The 24502-nt window shown below is 44.2% G+C and overlaps 2 protein-coding genes and 1 long non-coding RNA gene across 4 annotated transcripts; 2 read left to right on the top strand and 1 right to left on the bottom strand.

The window, feature by feature from the left end:
- Window positions 1-2951: 2951 nt before the first annotated feature.
- On the top strand, window positions 2952-5637 carry LOC121307630 (ER membrane protein complex subunit 5-like). Its single transcript, XM_041239849.1, has 4 exons — window positions 2952-3092; window positions 4580-4632; window positions 4979-5082; window positions 5441-5637. The coding sequence occupies exons 1-4, from the start codon at window positions 3008-3010 to the stop codon at window positions 5589-5591; spliced, it is 393 nt and encodes a 130-aa protein (XP_041095783.1). The 5' UTR covers window positions 2952-3007; the 3' UTR covers window positions 5592-5637.
- A 1726-nt stretch (window positions 5638-7363) lies between these two features.
- Window positions 7364-19444, bottom strand: LOC121307636 (integrator complex subunit 6-like). 2 transcript variants are annotated; one of them, XM_041239855.1, is made up of 18 exons: window positions 19063-19444; window positions 18899-18976; window positions 15613-15762; window positions 15429-15518; window positions 14997-15180; window positions 14443-14640; window positions 13853-14016; window positions 13515-13667; window positions 12717-12849; window positions 12489-12583; window positions 12170-12280; window positions 11698-11913; window positions 11481-11607; window positions 11030-11172; window positions 10546-10783; window positions 10036-10422; window positions 9563-9656; window positions 7364-9195 (listed from the first exon to the last, which is right to left on the bottom strand). In XM_041239855.1, the coding sequence occupies exons 1-18, from the start codon at window positions 19171-19173 to the stop codon at window positions 9096-9098; spliced, it is 2772 nt and encodes a 923-aa protein (XP_041095789.1). In that variant the 5' UTR covers window positions 19174-19444; the 3' UTR covers window positions 7364-9095. The 2 variants fall into 2 exon arrangements, with proteins under 2 accessions (XP_041095789.1, XP_041095790.1); XM_041239856.1 differs by having other exon boundaries at window positions 7368-9195; window positions 14512-14640; window positions 19063-19442.
- Window positions 19445-20915: 1471 nt separating this feature from the next.
- LOC121307548 lies at window positions 20916-24502 on the top strand. The gene is made up of 3 exons (XR_005948364.1): window positions 20916-21667; window positions 23479-23752; window positions 24465-24502. It is a non-coding gene; the product is annotated as an uncharacterized LOC121307548 (long non-coding RNA).

Consider the following 24502-nt stretch of genomic DNA (forward strand, 5'->3'; position numbering starts at 1 on the left):
GAGCAGAATGTTAAAGAACACTTCGGGGTCAAAGGTCACCTGAAAGCAACAACATAAAACAGACGTCAACGACCACTTGCATACAAACATCCAGCAGATAATTTCAATACCAGAAACGAAGCACTCCCACTAGGATTTCCATGTGTACACTAACCAACTGCAGGGACAGACAGCAGACTCCTACTGCATAGCAGTTATACCCATTCCAGGTTCTACTGCAAAGTGTGCAGGTAACAAGTTCAGGTGTGTCTTACTAAAACCAGGAATGGATCATAGTGCTATGCAATGGGAGTCTTATTTCCACCTCTGAAGTGTCACATGATAGTAACTCTATGGATCCACTACAGACAAAGTTGTGAAGCTAGAATGGATTAGCCCATATCACATGACTGCTCAATAATAATAATAATAATAATAATAATAATAATAATAATTCTTGCTTGTTCAAGTGACTAGGACAGAACAGTACTTTGCTTTCAGACTTCAGCCCCGAGTCGATAAGGAGGAGCAGCAGCCCTGCTATCTCATTTACCTTGCGGAGCATCTCGTTGTCCTGCACATCGTTGACCTCCTTGGGGTTGATCTCTCCCTTCAGCGTGTACTCATAGAACTTGCCGCTCATGTTCACCAGCAGCGTGGCAGGGCTGGAGTTCACGTGGCAGCTGAGCGTCACGTTGCTGGCGTCCCGGGGCACGTGGATTCCATAGCGCAGCACCACGCCCACCAGCAATCCTGCAGGCAAACACACAAATCCAACTGCTTGACTAGGGATGGAAAAAAGACTCCTGCTGCACACCAGCTTGATCCATTCCTGGATTTACTAGGAGTTGAATAAGACGCATCGCAGATTGTTACCTATACACTGTGGCTAATCAAGCTCCTAGTAAAACCTGGAATGGGCGACACTGCTATGCAGTAGGAGTCATATTTCATCCATGTACTTGACAAATACCAGACGTTAGAAAGCTTGAAGGAACGTTTTTCTAAGCACTGTTTTTGCAGTTCCTGAAGCCTTGTTTAAGAGACGGTTAAAAGTTTAACTTCATTTTTCCAAAGCAATGTTTAGTTTAACAGTACGATAATAAACCTCAAAATAAAACTCTTAAACCAGTCCCTGGAGTCTGATGTTGCCATCAATATCAGGGGCTCAGAGTTGGATCAAAACTATTTTTTGGTTTTTAGTGTCAAGAGGCATTGCATTTGGCAAAAAAAACCAAAAACAAACAAATACCGCAAAAAAGCAGTGGAAAGTTATTGTTACTCAAAATATGTTGTTGCTTTTTTTATATACAGTGAAACCTGAATGAACCAGTCTCTGAGCAGCACAAAACTAAGACCACATCCATCTTCTACACAGTGATCTGTGGTTTTGTTGTTGCTATTTTACAGCATGCAGTCTGGAGAGCATTATCCAGGCACAGCCAGGATAAGTCCAGGTAAGTCAGGAGTGCGTATTCCCTGCCAAAGACTATAACATGTGACATGTGTCAATACTGCGTTAAAATAGGGTCATCATGACCTGCACCAACCTACAAATGCACACATGGCTTACCTTCAACTAAACTGGGCAGTATTTTAATTCAGTACTGTGAGATCATTTGAAAAAGCTGATCTGAATGTGGAACCGTCACCAACACAACCCACTGGAAGCTTACAGTTTGCCTTTGATGACATCACAATGGTCACTTTTCAAGGCGAGGTCCAGTAAAATATCTGATGGAAGTTTTGTTTGCCGTTTTGAAAAACGCAGACCAACAAACTGAAACCACCTACTAGCAACTGCAGAAAAAAGATCATTTATTTACATTGCATGCATAGTCTCCCAAAAAACACATGGCATAGGATTTTCTATTATATATACAGTGTGTGTGTGTGTGTGTGTGTGTGTGTATATATATATGAGAGAGAGAGAGAACTACACTAGGTGTGTAACAGAAACAGCACTTTGATTATCCAGGTGTTGATCAGAAGTGCCAGACAGGTGACCATCACATGTTTCTTGATAATAATTGACTGGTAGTGTTTAAGAAACCATCACACCGCAGACCCACAGCGTGCGATGTTGTTTTAGGGCTTTCCGCTTGCATACTAGATCAACAGGCTAGTCCTGCCTTCCTGGTAGCAAAACAGTCCGTATGCATACTGTTGCTACTAAGATTTAAACAAAAATGAACACTCACAGGACGAGACAAAGCTATTGAACCTGCGGCACGGTAACCAGATGTCAATATTACACCCTCCCCACACTCATAATAACACAAGCGGTTCAGCCACTCGAGCAGGCCCATGCTATTCTGTGCTGGCAAGTGGTACTTTATTATGGTCTGAGAGTATCACGCCTCTTTCCATAGCATGCACAAGCATATTGACCGGCCTGACACCACAACACATGCATCTGATTAATGACTAGTGTAGTCCCTCACCGTAGATCATAGCCAGGCCGGTTTCGTGCAGAAACCTGAAGCGTCGGTGTTTGAAAAGCCAGATGGTGAGGATGGTAAGGGTGAGGAGCATGATGAAAATTAAGAGATTGGCGCTGTCCTGCCTGTGGCTCGCCTCAGCCTGCTTCTCTGTCACAATGTCTTCCATGGCACTGTCGTCCGCGTCGCAGGAGCACAGAGACACCAGCAGCAGGCAGGCCAGCACGGAGAAGGGCAGTGTTTGCGAGCCCCTCGGAGCCGCCGCTCTTCGGGTTTTGGAACCCATGGCCAGGTATCCGCTCTCCGCTTCCCTCCTTGCTGGCGATCGTTCCTCTTCCAGCTGGGGGCCGGGGGTAGCTGCTCCTGTTTCGCACACTCACTTCTCCTCTCTTCCAGAAAAACCGTGTCATGTGACGGGGGAGTGGCTGGCTTCGCTGCTCCCCCACCTGCAGGGCGCTGTAGCTATGGAGACGGGGTACAAGCTGGTGCAGCAGTTAAGAGCGCTGTAGAAAAAGAGAGGACGCGTAATCATTGCGCGCCTACCCTCCCCCCGCATCGCCAGCGCTCTTTCTCTCTCTCTCTCCCCGATGAAGATGGCTTCGTCTGTCTGGAAGGGTCTAGTCGGTGTCGGGCTGTTAGCTTTGGCTCACTCGGCGTTTTCAGCGGCTCAGCGTGAGTAGAAAGCCCAGTCTTCAGTATTTGCAGGAGCGGATTTGTCCGAATGGATGCTCCAGGTGCTGCTGGTTTCAGTGGATCGTTTTCCGGAAGGTCTTTTTGCATAAGGAGCCGGGCCCTGTTGCGGGCTAATGCGAATGTTTATTCCCATAAGAATGCTAATGATAATTATTCTTTACATAAATACATGCTGGTATTGTCTTGTTTTCCTCAAACAGAGGAACAGGGCCGCATTGTTTACCGCTCTCTATCCTACCGTATATTATGTTTTGGGGAGTAAGGTCACTGCCACACAATTCAGAGTCGTCACCGTACCTTTGTTTTCTTGTATACTGGAGACACCGCAGCGCACTGTTATCGGTGTGCGGTAACTTTACTGCCCGGAAATATAATATAAACCCCACTTAACGCATTAACCCCGAGTCCGAGGTTGCGTGACAGAGATCGACAGTGGATTCAGCTGACGTTTGTTAAAATAATCCTCTCTGTCACTCGAGCAATAGTCTGTATTTGTGAGTCCTGCTGCGTCACCGCAGGAAGAAACCCCGCTATGTTGCAAAACATAACACAGCGAGTCGACATGTCATCGGTTACAGGCTGCAGGTGTAGATATGGGGAAGCGAGTACAGTAGTAACGCGATGCCATTTACAGTTTCAGGCCCCGGTGTATGAAACGATCGCTTCCAAAAACCATCACTCCCAAATGAAGTTTAATTTTGCCGTGGCCTGCTATAATTAAAAACAGTTCTAATAACGATTTACATTTTTACATTACCTATAAACCATTAGCAGCGATTTGTGTTAATCCCCACAGTGTGCATACATAGTGCGCGGCATTTTCAATTTTTCCAGTTTTTACTATGAGCTAGTCACACTTGAACTTGTTATAGCTAGATGCACAGTGGCCAGTTAAGCTGCCAGTAAAACCTGCAATGGATCCAATTTTGATGCAGTGGATTTTTTAAAACCTGTATCACAAAGCATAATCGGCTAATTTTACAAACCCCAATTACTACTAACCATCGACGACCTTACCTAAGATAAGGCTAGATAGCTAATCTGACTGCATATGCACTTGGATCATTCCGGGCTTTCCTGGAAGCATAGAGATTAGAAGCTTAGCAGTGACTACTTAAGCTCAAAGTAAAGTTGCTCAAAGTGCTATGCAATGAGAGTCTTTCGATTCCTACATAATGGTTTGCAACACAATGTTGTTTCTGCCTGAAGGTTAACTCTATGATTTGATGCTGGTGTCTGACAGGTGAGTATTCTGACTGTGTAACTCTGTGCAGGAGGCTCTGCTGCTATTCCACAAACTGGTCCTTGCATGCATAATAGTTTCTCAACTTTCAACAAGATCCTTTCACAACTGTTGTAGAGGAGAGAGAGCTGAGTGGTACGATTCCAGCCGCTCTGCCTTTGTTAACCCCGCAAGCACATTATTAAGCAGTGCTTGTAATATATGCCTGTTTTGCTTTCTGTAGATCGGTCCTATATGCGACTAACGGAAAAGGAGAATGAAACACTACCGATCGATGTGAGTGCTGGTTTGTTCTGCTTTGTTTTATGTATCTGTTGGCGTTTGGTGTCCAGTGATTCGACTGTCCTGGGATTCAGTTTCTTCAAGTATAATTGAACTGTCTGAACAGTTATTTAACTCCTGTTCATTCAGTTGGTTCAGCTAGTGATTGGCAGGAAATCAGTGTATCCAAATCAATCATCTTGTGTGTCTTCATAGAAATTATAATCCGCACAGTAAGAATTTATAATAATTCCACGTTCCGTCTGAGCACAAGTACTGCAGTTTATTGTTGATGCTGGTTTGCTCTCCATTGTTTCAACAGCAGGTACAGTACCAGTAATCACTCTGTTTGCTTTTGTAGATTGTCCTTCAGACGCTGCTGGCATTTGTAGTAACTTGTTATGGCATTGTGCACATTGCGGGGGAATTTAAAGACATGGATTCTACATCAGAGCTGAAAAACAAGTACGTTTCATTACCAACACTCCACACTTTATAGATATTGTCTATTATAGATATTGTATTATGTTGTCTATTCTGTATAGATATTGTATGCATATTATCTGTTCTTTTGAGATTGATTTGAACTGCAGGTTAGTCCCATTTGCCCAGGTACTGTCTTCAGGTTGCCATTTTTTTCTTCCGAGTCTTGGCCGATTTTAACTGAATTACTTCCACGTGATCTTGTGTGCACATCCCACAGCCATTTATTACCAGATTGTCATGTGAAAGTAAAATATCTTGAAGTGAACTTAGCGTGGTTTTCCTGCTCTATATACCCTGACAAGACGTTATGCCTAAACCAAACCCCTGCTATTTTCAGGACATTTGACACGCTGAGAAATCATCCTTCTTTCTACCTTTTTAACCACCGGGGCAGAGTGCTTTTCCAGCCCCCTGAGACCACCCCTGTCCCCAGGCAGCAAGCGCTGAACTGCAACCCACTGAGGCTACGGAAACTAGAGCATCACTGAGACTTCCTTTCTGTATTAAATATTACAATCTGACACTCCGAGGTGTGAAAAAAAAGAATATCTGCTTAAAAAAAAAAAAACTTTCGTTACCTTTTTGTAGTTGACTGTTTTTTTTTCGTTAGACTGTGCCAACTCCTTTTGCGTGGGGGAGGGAGGGAAGTTGTCCTGCTTGTACATTACCTTCTAGTCCCACGTAAAAGTGACTGAACAAGTCAGGGATCAGTGATCTAATGATCCCCTGCCCTCTGCTCGAACTGCCTGCTCAACGTCTGTTGTTTGAACCTTAAGCTACTGAACATTTTTGTCTGCCTTGCTGTTAAAATGTGAGGTATTTAAGATTTTTTTTTTTTTTTACACCCTGCTAAGCAAATGTGATAAGTTACAGTACAGGATGTATAACTTATTTAGTGACAGTATTTATATATTGTTCAGGATTTTGTAATATGGTAGTTGAAAACAATAAATAAACCATCTTCATTTGAAATGAAACATGCATTTGTGATATCAGGAAATGGCAATTAAATATTGCTAATAAATTATGGGGTAAAATAAACTAAGGAAACTTTAATACATTTTAAAAGCCAATACTGCAGGTCATTTTCTGTTTTATGTTTGTTATGTACAAAAGAAAAAATATGCATCAAATCATTTTTAACTTAATAAAGTCTCTTTTGAAAATGTGTACTGACTCATTTTTTAAACAGATTACGTAATAAAAGGTATGGTACAAGGTATGGTACATAAATAATAACTTGCTTCTAACTACTATCTATAAAGTGGTCAGTACTGACACAGGTGCTTACCTTTTTAACTATCGGTTAATTGCACTGCCTAACAAATAGTTAATCCTGATTATATTGTGAATTGACCACTGTTGGATTGAGAGCTACTCTATCCCCTGCTGTTTAAAGTCCCAGAGGCTGTTAATAGGCACTGATTTATTGCACTGGAGAACAGATCCATGCACGAAATAACATCTTGTTCCTAGTTGAAATAAAGACTTGGGACAAGATTTGAAAGCCACTGCCCTTTGCAATGAATACTCATGATTAAAATGAGTACAGTGGTAGAATGTGGCCCGTAGTGGAACACAATGTACTCTATTATTATTATTATTATTAAAAGATTATAAACTAGTAAGGAGCTGCTTAAGCAGTTTTTAGTGCTGATACTAGTTTCATAACACTTGAGTTTTGGCTTCCTCTCAGACATCCTGGAGGAAACAGCTTTAATGAACACAAACCAAGTTGCTGGTGGTTTGTGATACTGTGACTTAGCGTGTTGTGTAACAGAATAAAACAGAACTGGACGACGTCTGTAATAAGACTTGGGAGGATAAAAAGATTTCTAAAAAGTATGGTAGTTAATCCTGGTGTGTTTCTCATCCTGGCTACTTTTACTGTTGCTCTTCACGCGCTGCCTTCATGGATACAGTTAAGAGGACACAGTGAATGCCCAATGCACACACACATTCACACTGTACAGGCAAACCTGCTTACACAACTGCTCAAGGGACCACCAAAGCTGCCTTAATACCCAAGTCATTTATCACTGGGAATAGGCAAGGTGGGGTGAAATGACACACAGCACATGTGATGTCAGGCTGCAGAAAACAGGTACTTTGTAGTTTTAATTTAGGTGCCCACACATGGTTCTTCATTTCCACTCTACCTTGTCTACAGAGATGTGCTAATACAGGTTCCACTCCCATTCCACACATGCAAACAGCATTTATATTCTTTTTTTTTTTTTTTTTAAAGATTTAATAAAATGTTCATTTATATTATATAATAACAGTTACAAAACATTCTTCTTTATACAGTGTAATATTTTCTTTAAAATATTTATCTTATGGCCTGGTAAGAATACTGTCCAAAAATAATCTCTTTGTTATTTCTTTTGTATGAATATTAAAAAGTAAAATACACTTTCATTAAAAAACAAAAAACAAAAGCATCATGGGTTGCTTAAGCACAGGAGTGCTGGGAAAGATCAAACCAGCCTAACTGAACTGAACCAAACAGACATGGACTGCAGTTCAAACCTGACCAGATAGACCCAGACTACCTTTAACGCTATTCATCAAACCCGTCTTCATTTCCAGCCATGTGTTTCCAGCCCTTCCGTTTCCATCAGAACCTTGGGAAATCAAAACTCTGAGCTCAAGCTATTTGTGATTGAAAAGTGCTCAGCCATTCGGGTTTTAGTGCCACAAGACCACAATCAAGCACAGATCAAACTGAAAACCTAAAACTGTATTTCAGCAAACAGAATGCACAACTGAGTTAAATTCAATACGTTTGTTTATTTTATAGCCAATCATTACCGTTAACATAAAAGCAAAAAGCGCAGATTTATGCACTTCTGCCTTGTATCAACTGCTCAAGCAATCTGGGCATGCCTGCTGCAAGCTGCAATGGACCAGATTAATGAAAACCAAAATGTAGGATTGGTTTTGGAGCTTTAGGCGACATGTTGCAAATTTCAAAGGAAACCGTGTTGTGCAAGTGCTGCTGGACACTTCAATCGCTTATTACAGTCTTGTTGGTCAATAAAGGCCTAGTCTGATCAGGTCGGGTTGGAAGCTGCCCAGGTCAATCTTTTTGTTTTTATGCAGGTTTCGTTTCCTTGTACGACCCAATTCTAAAAATAGTGGAAAAACACAACTAAAAGAAGTTTAAAAATGAAAAACAAAAAGCCTGAGGTAGATTAAGTTTCCTCATCAAGTCACAAGGTTTTCACTGGTGTCAATGAACAGGAGGCGCAGGGCTGTGGGTAATTACTCCTACTCTTTACAAATACCCACGCCCTCACCCCGCCTTCTCCTGCTCACTGATGTGACACAGGCCCATCTCTTGGGTCTGGGGAGGGTGCAGCTCTGCTTAACAGTCTGAAGACTTATTAGAGATCACAGCTGCAGATTTGAACTCTGCCCTGTTGCTTGGATGTATGGTGGAGGGTATGGGAGTGTGGGATGAGTTTCTGCAAAGCTGTGACACATCCTCCACTCACCTTTTCATTTATTATCAAGGTAACCTTTCTGATGTGCAATGTTTATTATTTCAGGCATTGGTCCTATGTCCAATGTTGTCATCCTCCCACCCCTCCTTTACCCTCTCATGGGGTAATAACAATCAATGGCTGCTCTGTGCCATAGCCCTTGGGGCAGGTGGAAGTCTAGACCACCCACACTTAGAATGTGTTCAGACTTGTGAGGAAACTAAGAGTCCCCATGCTACTCCATCTCCCTCCTCTAGTCATTCAGTCACTGCGGAGGTTATCCTGAGCACCGAGGAGCTTGGCTTATGCTGGCAGGATTTTGGCAAAAAAAGGGGAGGCACAGAGGGAAGGTTTGGCTGGCCAGGCCCTTCTCCTCTCATGCCCTCCTCCCTCTCCGGTAAACCGCTCCATCTTCGTCAAACTCTGACGGTTCGTGCGTGGCGCTGGAGCCTTTGCCCGTCTATTGGGCAGGCGTTTCTCCACAGGTGCAGCGCAGGGCCCTGGTTACCTGTCGTGGATGTTGTTCACGCTCTTGGGCCGGTACTTCTCCTCCATCTCCTCCAGTGCAGTCTCCAGCTGCTGGATCAGCACCCGCTTCTTAAACCTGCAGTGAGGGAGAAGGGGGGAGTTCGTCTGAAGAGGCATTTCACTCAATTAGTCTAAAAACAGGATCCCTTTAAATCCACCCAATTGGTCCCTACCTGGAATTTTCCAAATGCACTACAGGAGACTCGGATGCACAGTTAACATTTGATTTTCAAACTCTGTACACAAAATAATTCAGTTTTGATATGCAGCTGTTTCTATCAACCTAATACACATCCATTATGTCACAAGCTCATCCAAGTAAGGGTTTATTGCTTACAATGGGTGCAGTAAAACTGAACTAGTATCTGCTCACACCTTCAAACCTATGGATCAGTTTGCCCCTGCCCCTGCAAAGCTTCCTATTCAGAATGGTCTACCCGTACCTGGCTGCCTCCTTGATGGTGTGCTGGATGAAGTATCTCTGTACCTCCAGAGGTCCCTTCACTTCTTCAAGTAGTTGGAACACCGTCTCATAATCTGAAACAAAACACAGCAGAGCTCAGGTGATGAATGATGGTGACAACTTTAAAATCAAGTGTTATTGCAATGTGCTTTCTAAATGCACATATTTCTCTCCTCTAGTACACAAATAAAACACATCCAACTGCAAAACACATATCTACCACAGCATATCGTCAACTGGCACATTTTTATATGCACTTGTTTTAAATGAATGAGGAACGTTGCTTCTACAGGTAATGTTAAGAACCAAAATTTAGGAACTGAATAAGTTTCAAAAACAGCAAAGAAACTAGCGAGAGCTTGAGGATCTGAGATTAAAATCAAACTAGAAACATTGTGCATGGGGATCACATGTGCAATTTAAAGACGTGTGCGTGTAGCGCTCTATACTCACTCCTGCCTGGCTTGCGAACCTCCTTTAAGACCCGTGTCCGGAGCGCTGCATTGGTCCCATCAAGAGGCAGGACACTGACAACCCTGAGTGAGCCTGGCAATGCGGACTCGGCACTGCTCTCCATCGCCCCCTCCTGGTCCGGTGGAGCTCCTTCCTCACAGTTCTCAGCAGGGCCTGCTCCTCTGTCCATAGCGCCAGGGTCTGGCCTCTCGTCCAGCCCGTCCTCACTCAGACACCCCACATCCTCCGGCTGGGACTCTGCCTCGACCGCTGTCCCCATTAGTCTGTCCTCAGGGGTCACCACTTCTAACCCGTCCAACACCGGCCAGTTCTCAGGCTTCCTCTCCCCGTTACTCTCCCCTACGATCACGCTGTTCACCTCCATGCCTGGAAAGAGAGAGTGAGAAGAATCAAAGCAATACAGATCACAACACATACAGGGCATGTACCGTTACACACAGTCCTAACTTTGAATAATTTAGAGCCAGGTCGATCACAGTGTGGCCCTACCTTTGTGCAGTGGGATGGGTTTGATTAAGTTCTGGTGGCCTTGTCCCCCAGGGGAGGAGGGTGGCCCCTTGCCCATCACGTGGTTTGTGATTATGGGGGGCGTCTGTGGCCGGCGAAGCAAGGGGGACATGCTCCTCCGTCTCTTCAGTGCCGCAGCAGAGTTGGGGTCTCCCGCACTCCTCTTCAGCTTGTTCTGGGGGCTCGCCACAAACTCGTCCGCCTCGTCAATCATCATTCCCTGCGGCGGAGGAAAACAGGAAACAAAAAAACAACATGAATGAATGAAATGGCAGTGCAGGGCAGGGCAGGATGAAACTACTGTTCGTGGTCAAGCTATAGCCTGGGGCCTATAGCACATCGATTGCAACAGCAACATTTAATTTCCTGTTTAATGCACACTTTCATCAAATGAACATTCAAATATGTCATCCCCTGTCAGGACTATAAACTGCATTCCATATTAAACTTGGTAAGTTTAGGGTACCTTCTTGTCCTGCTTAAAAGGGTTCCCGAACGTGTGCAGGCGTTTCGGCTGGTCCGGGTCGATTTCTCGGAGGGGTGACGGCATCATCTTCAGGTACTCCTGGTAATTCCCCATCTGAGCCACAGGGATGCTGTGCAGGTAGTCTGGAAGAGGTATGATTTACTCAATAACAAACTCTAACAGTGTGCAATGCAGCTTTGTGCACAATGCAACAATGTTCTCCCACACAGCTGTTGCATAGTCACTCCCTGAAGTATGTTTAGCCTCAATTCAGGCTTGGATTTGTATCATTTTAATAGAAGTTGACCCAGAGACTACACAGTTTGAATGAACTCACATCTCAACTGTAGAGAAGTTATTATAGTCTTATTCATTTATAAAAATTAATCCATGTTTAATAAGCCTCACTGCTGTGTTGCAGTCGGGTCAGAGGAAATATGATAAAAGTCACCTTCATCTTGTCCGCGGATGAGCTTCTGCGTTGTTCTCAGCAGGTTGGACCTCATTCGGGTCAGCTGATCCAGGAGATTCCTCCGGGGAATGTCAAACGCGTTCCTGTAGGCTTGAGGCTTCAGGTCCTGGTGGGGCAGCAAGAAATTAGAACACAAGTAAAAAAAACGCTGACAAAAACAGTTCCACCAGTTCCATGTGTGTGTGCGCCAGTGTACCTTGTTCAATAGTGCTATCTGGAAGCCTGCAAACTCCTTTAGGTTGAGATCGGTTAGCATGAGGGGGGCCTCCCCAGTGATCCCCTGCAGGAGCTGTTTGAAATCCTTGCGGTGCGCCAGTGAAAGTGCATTGGAGTGGTTCTTGACTTTGATCCCCGTTTCCTGGGGAGGCTTTTTGCCAACGGACACTATGAGCCGGTCCGACTCCATTTTGGCCTGTGAAGTACAGAAGGGGGGAGGCGGAGAATAGAGATGGTTAGACAATGCCAGTGCAGCTTGTATAACAATACTTTTGCTGTAATCGTGGTGTGTGCAAACCAGCAGCAAATGTTACATTAAGCAATATATAAAATATATTGGATATTATTGTGCTGTGTTATCTGAATATTGTAAAGTACTGTAAAAGTTTCAGAAACCATTCTCTCCTATATACACACATTCTCATACTGTCCTACAGTGACAGACTGCGCACCTGCTGGCTGAGTTTCTTGAGGTAAGAGATGACGCTGTAGCTGAGCCCACAGTCCATGTTATCAGAGATCAGATTTGGGGCTCCCATCATTCGTAGCGCCTTCTTTAATGGCTGGGGAAGAAAGCAGGAGAGTCAACGGTGGCCACAGAGAACCAGCAATTACTCTGATAAAAGCAATTCAAATTCTAACTACATAATGCAAACTAGTGCAAATCATGTTAGAAGAGCTTAAAAAAACAGCTGGCTCACTCTGCTTGCTTAAAGTCTAGTAACAGTAAATCCAGAGCAAGGGAAACTCACAGGCTGCAGCAGGACCTACCAATAGGAAGTATGGAGGCAAGTTCTTCAGGTACGTCTCAAAAGCCTGTCGCCATTTCATGTTAGGTTTCAGTTTATGCACTTTGAACAAGTCATCTGGAAAAAGAACAGAAATAAAATCAAACTCAGAGACAACTGGAGACAGGGGACTCAAACTGTATTGAAACAAGACTAAAGATTTTGCTTTAAAGAAGACTGCCGCCTACCCCCAAACACACACACACCCTACCTAACAATGGCAATAAGACAGGGTAGTTGTAAGGCATCACAAAGAGGTTGACGCAGGTTAAGGTAGTGCTGGCTTTCAGGTACCCGAAAGGCTGCCCCAGGTCACTGTACTTCCCACTGCTGCTTACAAACACCTGCAGACAGACAAGAAAGACTGGAATATTAATAAGCGCTCTGCATGGACAGCACAGCGTTCTGTACTCTAAACCCCCTTCTTGCATGCCATGGAAACCCATGCTGCAGGCCGACTTGTGTGTGTGGTTTATTTAACTCTATTATTAATGTACAGCTATGGCCAAAAGTTTTGCATCACCTAGAATTCAGACATAGTTAAACCTAGATGAACATAATTTTGTTCTTGAACATAAGCTATTTTATTTAACATCATGAAAATCAAACTACAAAATGATATCGTAAAAGTCTACCGGAAGACAGAATAGTAGTACACTGTTTCACGTTCGCTTTTGAAATGTTGCATTTTTCAATTTGTCAGGTTCTTTTACCCCCCGTTAAGTATATGGAAAACTACAAAGCAGTGTGTAATTCAACACGTTAACGGAACATTACTCAGCAGGTTTCATTTGACTTTATGAAGCAACATGTGTTAATTCTATAGGGTGATGCATAGCTTTTGGCCATAGCTATAGATCTTCTCATGTGGGGTTTCTTGTAATCACATTTGTTACAAGCTTTCCAAAATACAATAAACCTTGCACCAAGCAGCCAGTATTCGCCAGCAATCCAATGCTCAGGTCTCTTCGGTGACCAGCGGATTCAGGTTTTCACTGTATGATGTTACCTGCCAGCACACGTGTGGGGACTTGCGCTCCAGGATGTACTGTGTGAGCGGTGAGGGCTCCAGCTCGTATTTGTCAAAGGGCAGCTTGTCGATCACCATGGGCTCACAGTCCACACAGGAGAACCGTACAATGGGATGGGACGTCCGGGGAGGCTGGAAGACAAACATAAGCATACTTAAACCATAGAGAAGACAGAAACATGACACACATCACAGTGCTTCCTCATTCTAAAAGTAATCCATTATAGTGCAGAAACTTTTTCTGGACTTCGAATCACATCACATGATAAAATAAATACTAGGACACCCCTGCAAAGACTGCATGCATGTATCCTTACCAGAGTGGGGGAGTTCTGATCGGGCCAGAAGGATTCGGGGATGGGCCAGTGTCCGACAGGTACGCCGGTTTTGGGGTTGGGGCGCACGTAGATCACTTTGTGGCAGCTGTGCCATGGCTGGGGAGAGAACGAGGATGTGGGCCTGGCTGGGTCAACAAGACCGTCTGTGGAAATACAGGACAGACACAGGTGTAAAATCTGCTGAGTGAGGGGCGGGTAAGCATTCTGAAAGTTACCTGCACACATTCTCTAGTGTAACCACTCCTGCACAAAAAAAAATTACTCCTACAAAAGAGAAGTGCTTATCCTGTGTATTGCCATATTTTAACATTTGTTTTATTTAAATAAGATGCTGAAATTCCAAATGTAATTATATATGAACCCACATATTTCCTATTGAATAAGAAAACCCCCCCAAAAAACCCAAGCATTCAACATGCATTCAGTAGCAGTATATAACTGCAATAACTGAAGCGTCATCAAGTGCTGATACAGCAATGGTAATAAGGCTGCTATTACACTCCAGTTCACCCAGTCCAGGACACCAGCTTGATTAGCCACAGTGTATTTTACTAAAGTTGCAGCAATACCAGGAATGGAGCAAACTGCCATGCAGTGGGAGTCTTCTTTCCACCCCTGTGATGTAACGGCTCGGTTACCTTCCCCCACAGGCGGCGGATCAGGTCCTGTCTTTTCGAAGTTGATCACCACTCCACTCTGCACCTTCTGCACCAGCGACTCCAAACACTGACTGAGCATCCGCTGGGTTCGGACACAATAGGACCGGCCTGCGGGAAGAAGAATTATCATTCTTATTCTTATTCTTATTATTATTAGTATTAATAATAAAATAAATGAAATTAAAGGCTTCGAGCCAAGGCAGGCAGTGTTTAGCCATCACAAACATTTACTCTGCATTTACAGCAAAGTCAGAACTGTTTGCTGATGGAAAGTTGTGAAAGTGCATCAGAGATAAAGAGTTACTGTATTTGCTTCCCCAAGACAAGCTGCGTTCACACAGAGAGAGAGAGAGAGAGAGAGAGAGAGAGAGAGAGAGAGAGAGAGAGAGAGAGAGAGAGAGAGAGAGAAGCAAAAGGAATGACACAGTCTCAGTTAAAGCAGTGCTGGCTATGGCTGGACTCACCTCCAGTGACCTCACACATCTGCGTGATGGCGGACTCGTCTGTGGGGACGCTGCCCAGCTGCTCCGGCTCGAGGGAGGAGGCGCCCGGCAGACGCAGCACCAGTGCAAACAGCCTCTGGTCCCAGCGGAACGGCTCCTTCGTCAGCTCGCTGCCTGGTAGCGGCGAGTTCAGGGGCAGATGCAGCTGCGGGAACACAGAGAGGAACCGCTCAACTTCCAGAGACCAGGTACGTTTACATGAGAGACATACAGAACCCCCCAACAAAGAATAGAAATAAGGCAAAATAGGTTTTTGTTTTCTTATGATGAGATATACATTTCAACACACATACAAGCTCCAGCATATTACCAAGTCACACTCCCTCAGCCCTGACCTCTAAAGACACAGCTTTTTTCCCAATACCTCAACTCTAACCACGCTTGCACACTCACCTCCTCTTGCACGCCAGAGCTGTGAGTCAGCTTGCTCCCGTCTGTGATGGTGATGATCACCGATGGCTCCAGAAAAAAGGGGTTTCTTCCCTAGAATGAAAAATTATATTTAATATAAAAAGATTTCACTACAACAAACAACATGTCTGTAGTAGTTGCGGTTGTTGAGAACGGCTGAGTTTACCTGTCCGTAGTTGTCGATGCCGGACACCAGCCTGTTGAGGTTGAGCAGGTCAAAGGAGGAGCGCAGCGCCTGGCCCAGTGTGGTCAGCCCCGAAGCATGCAGGTTCTTCAGCTCGTTCATAAAGGTGGCGTGATTCTCCTTCCAGCCAGCCTGACAAACAACAACAGACATTTATAGGGCTTCTGATTTTCACTTTAAAGAGATTAAGAAAAAAACAATAAAAACACAATGAACAGCGAAAAACACTAGGAATGGTTACTAAATTCACATTGACTTCACCCCTTTCCCAGTGAAAATGTCCCTCCTTCCTGACTTGTAACTATCATTGATTCGTTCTGAATACTTTAAACCCGCCCCAACTACTGAGTGGGAGCAAATTCCCACATTTCTATTGAAGGATTGCAACAAGCTTGCGGGAACTGAAACGAGATGTTCTTGCTCGAGCTATAATCGCAGAACTACAGATACATGTTTGTGGAATTTAAAACAGAGTTGCAAACTGTGGCACAATGTAAAAAGAAAATGCCTCAACACACAAAACCCCAGAAGAATATGCCTGTGACCAGAAGGATTTCGTTATGGAAGACAGCAAAGGAAAGAAGTTACAATTGAAGTGTGCAAGTACTGTCGAGTGACTATACACATTGGGGCAGAAACTAAAGTAACCAAAAATAATAACTTCATACAGTATATAAAAAGAGAACGCTCCCCCCCAGTGCATGACTGGTTTCTCTGCAATGTGACTACAGGAGTCTGGAATGCATCTAGAGAGGCTCTACCTGCGCAGACTGTGAAAAGGTTAGGATTTGTTGTGGGTGACATCATATTTAGATGGACCATAAAAAACAAACGAAGGCTGCAGCTGGTAGGGACGAACATGTTACTATGGTTTTTGTGCGCCTACAAGATAACCACATCCTTAAATACATCTGCAGAAAGCCTTCAGATCCATATATCTCTGCAATAGAATGGATATCCGCTCATCAAGTGCTGTGCTGTGAGCATCACTACAGCGATATGGGAGTCGGAATACCCATTCTGCAGTGCTGCCTTTCTTATCAATACTGTCAAAAAGAACTAGTGAGCCTGCGATCAGCACCCAGCAGGCAAGCCGAGGCACTTCCAGCCCAGGTCTTTCTTGCAGCAACGTCTTTAAAAACATTGCACTGAACCTCTGACCAGGTCCTTGAGTATGTGACTGTTAAGTTCTCCCAATTACACCCTGGAATGGACTGGATGCTCAGGAGCGGTGACACACACCTTGCCCTTGAACTCCACAACGGAATAGTTTCAGTGAATCCAGTAGCTCTCAGGACCAGGAGGGTGTCACTGTGAAATTGTTCATATCTGATTTCTCTTAACGGGGAAGATCAGTGGCAATTATCAGCAACCCCAGTTGTGTGACTCGGGTTTAATGCAAGGCATGCCAAGAGTGCTGCTACTGTACCAAGTGATTGCTGTACAGCAACAGGCTTCAGCCAACAAGATCCAACACAGCTATCAATCTCTCCCTCACCGCCAGCAATGCTGCTCCAGGGCAGAGGAGAGGGGAGCATCGTTTCTCACTGTGAATCTTCAAGCTCTCACTGCTGTGGCTCCTGCCAGCACAGCTCCCATCTCCTCCAGGGCTCATCAGGAGCAAGCTAACCAGAGTATCCACGGAAAGGTTTTCTTTTTCTTATCCAAACAAGCTGCATTCATCGGACACGGATTTTCTGGACTGGTGGGTGCTGCCCACCCCAGAGCCCTCAGACTTTGGCACTGAGATTCCACAGCCAGCTGGGATCAATAATTTCTGCACGAAAGGCCTTTTGAATCAAAAACAAGTAACACACATTCCTCTGGCTTTAACAGCCTTGGCTGTGCTTGACATGATATAAAAACAAAAAACAAAAATAGCGGGAGACTTATTTTAGATTGCAAAATATTTCCAACTCAAGGCGCTACTGCAAAGTGTTAGGCAACATTTATTTCAGAATTTACTGCAGCTCCCCCTCCCTCTCCATGTTACTTTGCTGAAGTGGTGTCATCTCTTTTTGCTCTGTCCCTGGTGCTGTGTGGCATGCGTTTCTTTCACCTATGCATGCAATCAAGTTCGTTTTATCAGTGTAGCGCAGACCTTCTCTGCAGCTCTGAGGCAGGCAGGCAGGCAGGCTCCTGGGAGCTCAGCTGAAGTGCTATTTGTTCGCAACGGGCCCAAGGAGAGACGGAGAAGATCTCAGACAAACGTGATACGAACGGGTTCAAAAAAATCAGAACAAACACTGCAGAACATGGTTAAAACTAAATGCACCGTGGGAATGTTCCTGAGCAAAACGGGAGCACTAGTCTCTCCCTGAACACTGTGGATGCTCAGTATTCAGATGGAATCTCGCATCGGTGAAGACAGAGGCAAAGAGGAGGCTAGAACTCCCAGGGGCTGCCTGGCACTCCATCAGTAAAGGAAAACAAAATCACTGGTAAATGGCTTTTTAGAAATATGTAAACAAACCAGGGGAGTTAAAAACAGTAGTCCATTAGCTGTTGCTTGCCCCTGGGGTAAACGGGGCAAATGTTGTAATGTTTTGCAAGAGCAGCATGGGCATGGAGCATGGGGAGGGGGGGGGGGGGGTGCATTTTTTTTAGGGCAGTCTTTTATTAATATTAGAGAAAGCACTAGGGATTGGATAACTACCATTTGTCCACAGAGATTGAGATAGACAATAAAACACAGTGCTGGGCAGTTCATCAAGGTGTAGTGTCAAACAGTCACTGCGTGGAGGTGTATCTGGATTAAATTATGAAATATTTTGCTTGCCTATGATAACAGTGGCTGTGTGTGCATGCTGTCGTGGGAGGGGGTGAGGGTTACAATATCAGCATCTTGTACATAAAAAGACACAAAAACAAAAAATAAGTTTGCAGTCTTGTCCAATAAACGTGCAGGGAGGTGAGCCACTGGACCGATATGCGAGGGGGGGGGACACGGGAGGCAGTGCAGTCGCCAAAGTCCAACCAGGTCCATGCGTGTCCCCCAGCACGTCACGCGTGACGTGCCGGCGGCTCATAAATCTCCCCGCCTCCATCTCAGCGCTCGAGCTTCCCCAATACAAAAGCAAAATGTCCGCCATCTTCACAGGCTGTGCTGCTTCGGCTCTGCGGGTATTTTGATCAAAATTAGCCGTTTCTTGCCGCCTGGGGGGCGCCCCAACCCCGTATCTACGAACCAGAGGGGCCCTAGAGTCTCAATGTCAGAAAAATATTTCCGGTTAACCAATAAAAACACAATTTAAGAGGATTTATTTACCTTAACTCCGTATGGCGGCTCATCAAATGTAACTAGCATGTACCTGTCGCCTCTACTAGCAGGGTCTCGGGCGCGCAGCTGTTAGAGAAAACGAAATAATACACGTTAATTCCGGTTTATAAAGGGACCCTGAACTCCTCGAAAAGGCAAAAATGATCCTTTACCTTCATAAAAATCTCAACCGCGCCTTTAGCGATGTCCAGATACGTCGTACCCAAATAAGTCCGCTGGTTCATAGAAGCGGACGTGTCTATGAGAAAAAGTAGAATAGGCATTTTTTTTTTTTTTTAATATGCTTATAAAAAAAGAAAATCTAGAGTAAACATTGGACCTATTTGGCGGCCTGGGTGCGTGTGTGTGTATAGTGTGGTTATAATCTGCCCCCCCGGGAGGGTCGCAGTGCCTCCCCCGCCGCCGCCTGTCTCTCTCTCTCTCTCTCTGTCTCTCTGTGTGTGTGTGTGTCTCTGTCTTTAACTGAGCACTGCTGGGGCTCGCGCTGATACAGAACTTCTCTTCCGAACCCACCGAAACGCCCGAGTTCGCCTGCCGCTATTCCATTGGCCGGAGACAGGTTCGGTGGCCACGCCTCTCTTTTTTTTTTTTTTTTTTTTTTTTTTTAATATTCAATGAGGCTGGCGAGCCAGCGCGCGCACTCCACAACGTTTTTTTTTTTTTTTTTTTTTTTTAAATCTCCGAAGTGCACGAGCATTATTTTTTATTTTTTTTTCCTTTCTAATTTTGCATATTTAATGAGATATGAAGAGGCGCGCATAGATGGATCCGGCGGTTTAATTCTTTCTAACTGAGCAAAGAAAATAGGCAGGATAAGTGTGTGCAATTATATATATATATATATATATATATATATATATATATAATATATATATATATATAAACTGATTTGATTTTAGCCACGGACGCTTTGTTGCACGTGTGTCTGGGAAATGTATATTTAAATGCTGTGCAGTTCTGCACACGCGCGATCTGGAAAGCCCTGTTACTGCTTGCAAGCGCGTCCACGTCTTCTGAACGGGAAACGCGAGTAACTCTCCCGCTGCAGCGTGTCATGGCCTCTTGTGTTGACAGTTTGGTTTTGCTTTGGCAGAGCGTCAGCACAGCGGTCATGTGGAGGGACGACCGGGCACGGGAATGTGGGCTGGGAGGGCTCTGCAGAGAGGGGGGCACGCTGTGCCAGAGCAGCCTCTTTCACGGCTTGCATACCAGTGTCACTGTGACTCACACATACCATAATACACTTCGTAAATACTGTTTCTTAGTTCGAAACTGAACCGAATTTCAACAAGGGTGAAACTTAAAATTAGACTAAAAGCGTGGTCCAAAAGTGGTCAAATATAATGATATATAAAACATACCTCAGTGTGTGTTACTCAGGAAGCACTTTCTCATTCCCTTACTTTAACACAAGAAGTTACATTGGCGCACTTTTAGAGCACTAAATTACAATATGATTCTCCCTGTGCCATTATGGTAATTATGGTAACAGAATATATATATATTTATATATATATATATATATATATATATATATATACACATATACACATATATATACACACACACATTTAAAAAAAATAGCCCCTCAGAATGTAATTGTTTTGTGAAAACATATGTATAGTAATAGTAACACTTCTACAATGTTGGTAAAAAATGTTTTTAAGTAAATTCACTGACAAACTGTTAACTACTGTATTTTTAATAATTATGGAGTATTATGTTTTAAATACACCCAATCTCTTGCTATTAATATCAAGCAACAACAATGATGTCATGGCTGAAATTGCTTCCTATTTTACTCCTTCGATTTATATTGTGCTTAGAACTCGTAGTGAACTAATACATGTAGTAATTTTTAAAAAGTGCGTGTTTAACCAGTGAATCTTCTCTAAATAATTCCAGCGACAGGACCACTGCACATCCAGCGGTAGGCTGCAGCTTCAGCTTTAAATTTAAAAGAACAAAAAAATAAAAAAAAGAGTGGATTTCAGTGAACAAATAAAAAAAACACATATTCTTATACTTTCGCCTCACTGAAAATAATGATTTATTTTGTAAAAGCTCCTGCAGGAAATCGATATGAAACGCTCTCTTGGGAATACAGCACTTCTGTGTCCCTCCACTCCCCGTCCAGCACACTCCCTCTGGGATGTGAATCACACTCTAATGCTGCTGTGAAAAAGGAGACATTGACGGCAAACCAATGCAAGCCATGGGGCTGCAGGAGCAGCAACGACCACCACATGCCACTCAGGGGACTATGGCTGAAACTCCTAATTTTCTTTAACGCACTGGCATCTGTAATGCCCAGAATGCAGTTGGGCCTCAGCGTAATCATGCAACAGGGAATTGTGAGTTCATGCTTATTTTTTGTAGATTTCTTGTCATCGGTACACCAGTATGATAATACACCATTCTTCATTGTAGCAATCTCATCAGGATGAGACCACAAAACAGTGCTTAGCTATAAAGAAATACCCCTGTACAAACTGTTGCTAAAGTCCCAGCCAGAACCCAGTGATGATCTAGCACGCCAGGCCCGTCTCCAGTGCAGACGCACCCGCTTCGTGCTCAGGGCTGTCCGTCAGCGCCCTTCTCCCCGCCTACTGACGTCACCCCGCGGCGCTGGCGGAATTCCCTGGGCCCACCAGTATCCCAGCATCCACCGTGCCGAACTGCAGCAGATTGACAAAGAGGGAAAAAACAACAGGGTGGGATTTAAACAACAACATATAGAAAAAAAATTAAACGCAGGTAAGATCGCTCGTTCGCAATTGTTATTATTTTATTTAAGAAAGGGAATCTGTGCAGGGTGTTGCCTAGTAGAATTGGGAATTTGGTCCCGGTCTGTTGGTTTAAGTAGCATAAAAATACTATATATATATATATATATATATATATATATATATTATATATATATATACTATTATATGTCTAATATATATATATATTATAATAGATAGTATCATTATTATTATTAAGAGAATAGTAACTCTAAATAGTATCTAAGGTCCCAGCCGGTGTGTGTGTGTCTGTCTCTCTCTCTCTCTCTCTCTCTCTCTCTCTCTCTCTCTCTCTCTCTCTCTCTCTCTAATCTATATATATATATATATATATTATACAGTACGGTAGTGGCTGTTTGTTTTTTGCCCAGCACAGTCAGCTCAATGCGTTTAGTTTAAGGAGCATTTCGTGTAATTAATGCTAGTGTTGTTCTGCCTTGGTTAGCGAAGTGGCTGCTTGTGTTTGTGTGCTGTCATTCGTGGTGGATATATCGCTACTGTAACTGTATACTATATTGGTTACAAAGTGAACGATTGATAAAGTGACACAATGCCAGTCTGCTTGGGGAGGCACACCCGCGCTAGTGACAGCATGTTAATTACATGACAGTGTCGTTAGGCTTGTGTGCGGGACGCTCCTGTTAGCACAGCTGCGTTTCGGGCTCGGTGTGCTACAGCGGGTACGCCTGGACGATGGCAATGGGGTGTCGCTTACCTCATCGTTATTATCATTTAATATATTACATTACGTATCAGCCACCATCGGTATGACAGGAAGACTTTTCTACTGAAATAAATACCATTGTTTAGTTCAAAGGCCACTTAGATTTTTTCGAAATGTCCTGACCCGATATAAAACAGACTGTAGACGATAGGTGCGTTTCGGTGGGAGAGTTGTAAATCACTAGACCGTTATATCAAATACAATGAAAACGTGTAATGAGATGGACTCTGAACACACTAGAAAGACGAGTAATTGAGAGCTACCCACCTGTAAACAACGGTCTCTGACTGACATTGAGAATATAAATACACTGTCATATAGTGGTATTGCAAAACCCTGCAATCGTACTGCTTCAGCTAGCTGTAAACACACTCACGTGATTAGCCATGTGGATCTGAGAGAGAGAGAGAGAGAGAGAGAGAGGGGGGTCAATCTGAGAAAGAGAGAAAGCTGTTCATTTAAAGAGGAATCGTGTCTTTGCCTCGACAGTATATTATATATATATATATATATATATATATATATATATATATATATATATATAAATGGCCCACCGTTAGAGCCGTATCAAGCCTGCATTGGTTTTCCTGTGCACACGGAGGATAGGTGCGCGGAGCATTTTGAGAGACTGCCTGTCACGCTGTTCTCCCTCGCAAACTGGGGAGCTAGTGTTGAACATTTAAAATATACTACAATAACTCTAAATGTTAAAACACACACACACACGTGGTCAGGCTGGGATAGGACTGGGGGAGGGTTTGTGTCTGGGGAAATCAGTCCCCTCTACCCAATAAAGAAGCCTATCAAACGTCTACATTTATTAGACTAGATTTATTTATTTAAATATAAGAAAATGCGATTTTAATTACGATTCTCTATAGTGTGTTTGTGTAGTCTGTATGCAGTGCAACGGTCCCTTGAAAAGAGTAAATAAAAAGCTTAGGGCAAGGTGAAAGGAGAGAAGCTGCTTATCCAGAGCTGGAGGTGCAGCACAAGGAGATGCTGTGCCCTGTCCACACGGCTTGCTGTTCAGGTCACTACCACCTCTGTTCATACAGGCTGCTCACCATGCAGTTAAGGCATTGAGGCCGACGTGCGGAAGAGGAGACACCTCAGAGCCCAGCGCGAGCGTGTGGAGCTGCAGAGAGAGAGAGCGAGAGAGAGACGAGGCCGTGTCAATGCAGCAGCACAGACGGCAGCCTGAGCTGGTGGAAGGAAGTCTTCCCGTCTTCGTGTTCCCCACAGAACTCGCCTTCTACGCTGACGACCAGGCCTCGCACAAGCAGGTGCTCACCCTGTACAACCCCTACGAGTTTGCCTTAAAATTCAAAGGTAGGTGAAGCTGCAGCAGCAGCAGCCCGGTTCAGACGCAGAGCATCTCGGTGGGGCTGCCTTTATGATATGTGGAGGGGTTTTCATTGTGTCTGTTCAGTCATTCCTGGAACACTTCTCGGCACCAGAACCCAGCTGCCGTAATCCGAGCCTGTGGAATCCTATTTGCCGACTTTTTGCAAAAGTAAAGATTCAGAGTTTCAACATATTTATTCCAGCCTTCACTTGGTTGCAGGCCAAATCCACACAACACTGTTTCTGCCCAGGTGAGCTAGTCAGGCTGAAAGGACGCAACTCTGAGCATCAACATTACTGCAGGAACCTGAGCAAATATCCACAGAACAAGCCCGAACTTAGCAGAGTCTGGTAGAACCAAGCGCCAGCATCCAATTGAAAAGCAGACAAAGTCTCAAAGTGGGTTAGATGATTAGGAGGCAGCTAAATCTAGCTCTACTTTTAGCTTTCCTAAAAGAAAACCATTATTGCACCTTTCATGTACTAAAGCGCTTTACCATGTAGCAAGTGCCTGGCGCCGCTCGGTGCGGGCAGTGCAGCTGGGGGCTGGCCCAGGGGAGGAGGTGGTGCAGGCAGTGCAGCAGGGGGCTGGCCCAGGGGAGGAGGTGGTGCAAGCAGCCTGTATCCTGGAGCACGGACATGTCCACTGTTGCACTCGCACTACCCTCACAGATTTGTATTCTGTGTTGTATTTCAGTCCTGTGCACAGCTCCCAGCAAGTATGCGGTGGTGGAT

Source organism: Polyodon spathula, chromosome 57, assembly GCF_017654505.1.
Source record: "Polyodon spathula isolate WHYD16114869_AA chromosome 57, ASM1765450v1, whole genome shotgun sequence".
Classification (NCBI taxonomy): domain Eukaryota; kingdom Metazoa; phylum Chordata; class Actinopteri; order Acipenseriformes; family Polyodontidae; genus Polyodon; species Polyodon spathula.

What these genes read in the sequence shown, in the direction of transcription:
- LOC121307630 (XM_041239849.1), top strand. Translation starts at nt 3,008, where the DNA reads ATGAAGATGGCTTCGTCTGTCTGGAAGGGTCTAGTCGGTGTCGGGCTG. An exon ending in GGCGTTTTCAGCGGCTCAGC is followed by an intron (nt 3,093 to 4,579) that starts GTGAGTAGAAAG and finishes TGCTTTCTGTAG; the next exon opens with ATCGGTCCTATATGCGACTA. An exon ending in ACATCAGAGCTGAAAAACAA is followed by an intron (nt 5,083 to 5,440) that starts GTACGTTTCATT and finishes TGCTATTTTCAG; the next exon opens with GACATTTGACACGCTGAGAA.
- LOC121307636 (XM_041239855.1), bottom strand. Translation starts at nt 19,173, where the DNA reads ATGCCTATTCTACTTTTTCTCATAGACACGTCCGCTTCTATGAACCAG. An exon ending in GCTCTGGCGTGCAAGAGGAG is followed by an intron (nt 15,181 to 15,428) that starts GTGAGTGTGCAA and finishes GTGTTCCCGCAG; the next exon opens with CTGCATCTGCCCCTGAACTC. An exon ending in ATCAGAACTCCCCCACTCTG is followed by an intron (nt 13,668 to 13,852) that starts GTAAGGATACAT and finishes TTTGTCTTCCAG; the next exon opens with CCTCCCCGGACGTCCCATCC.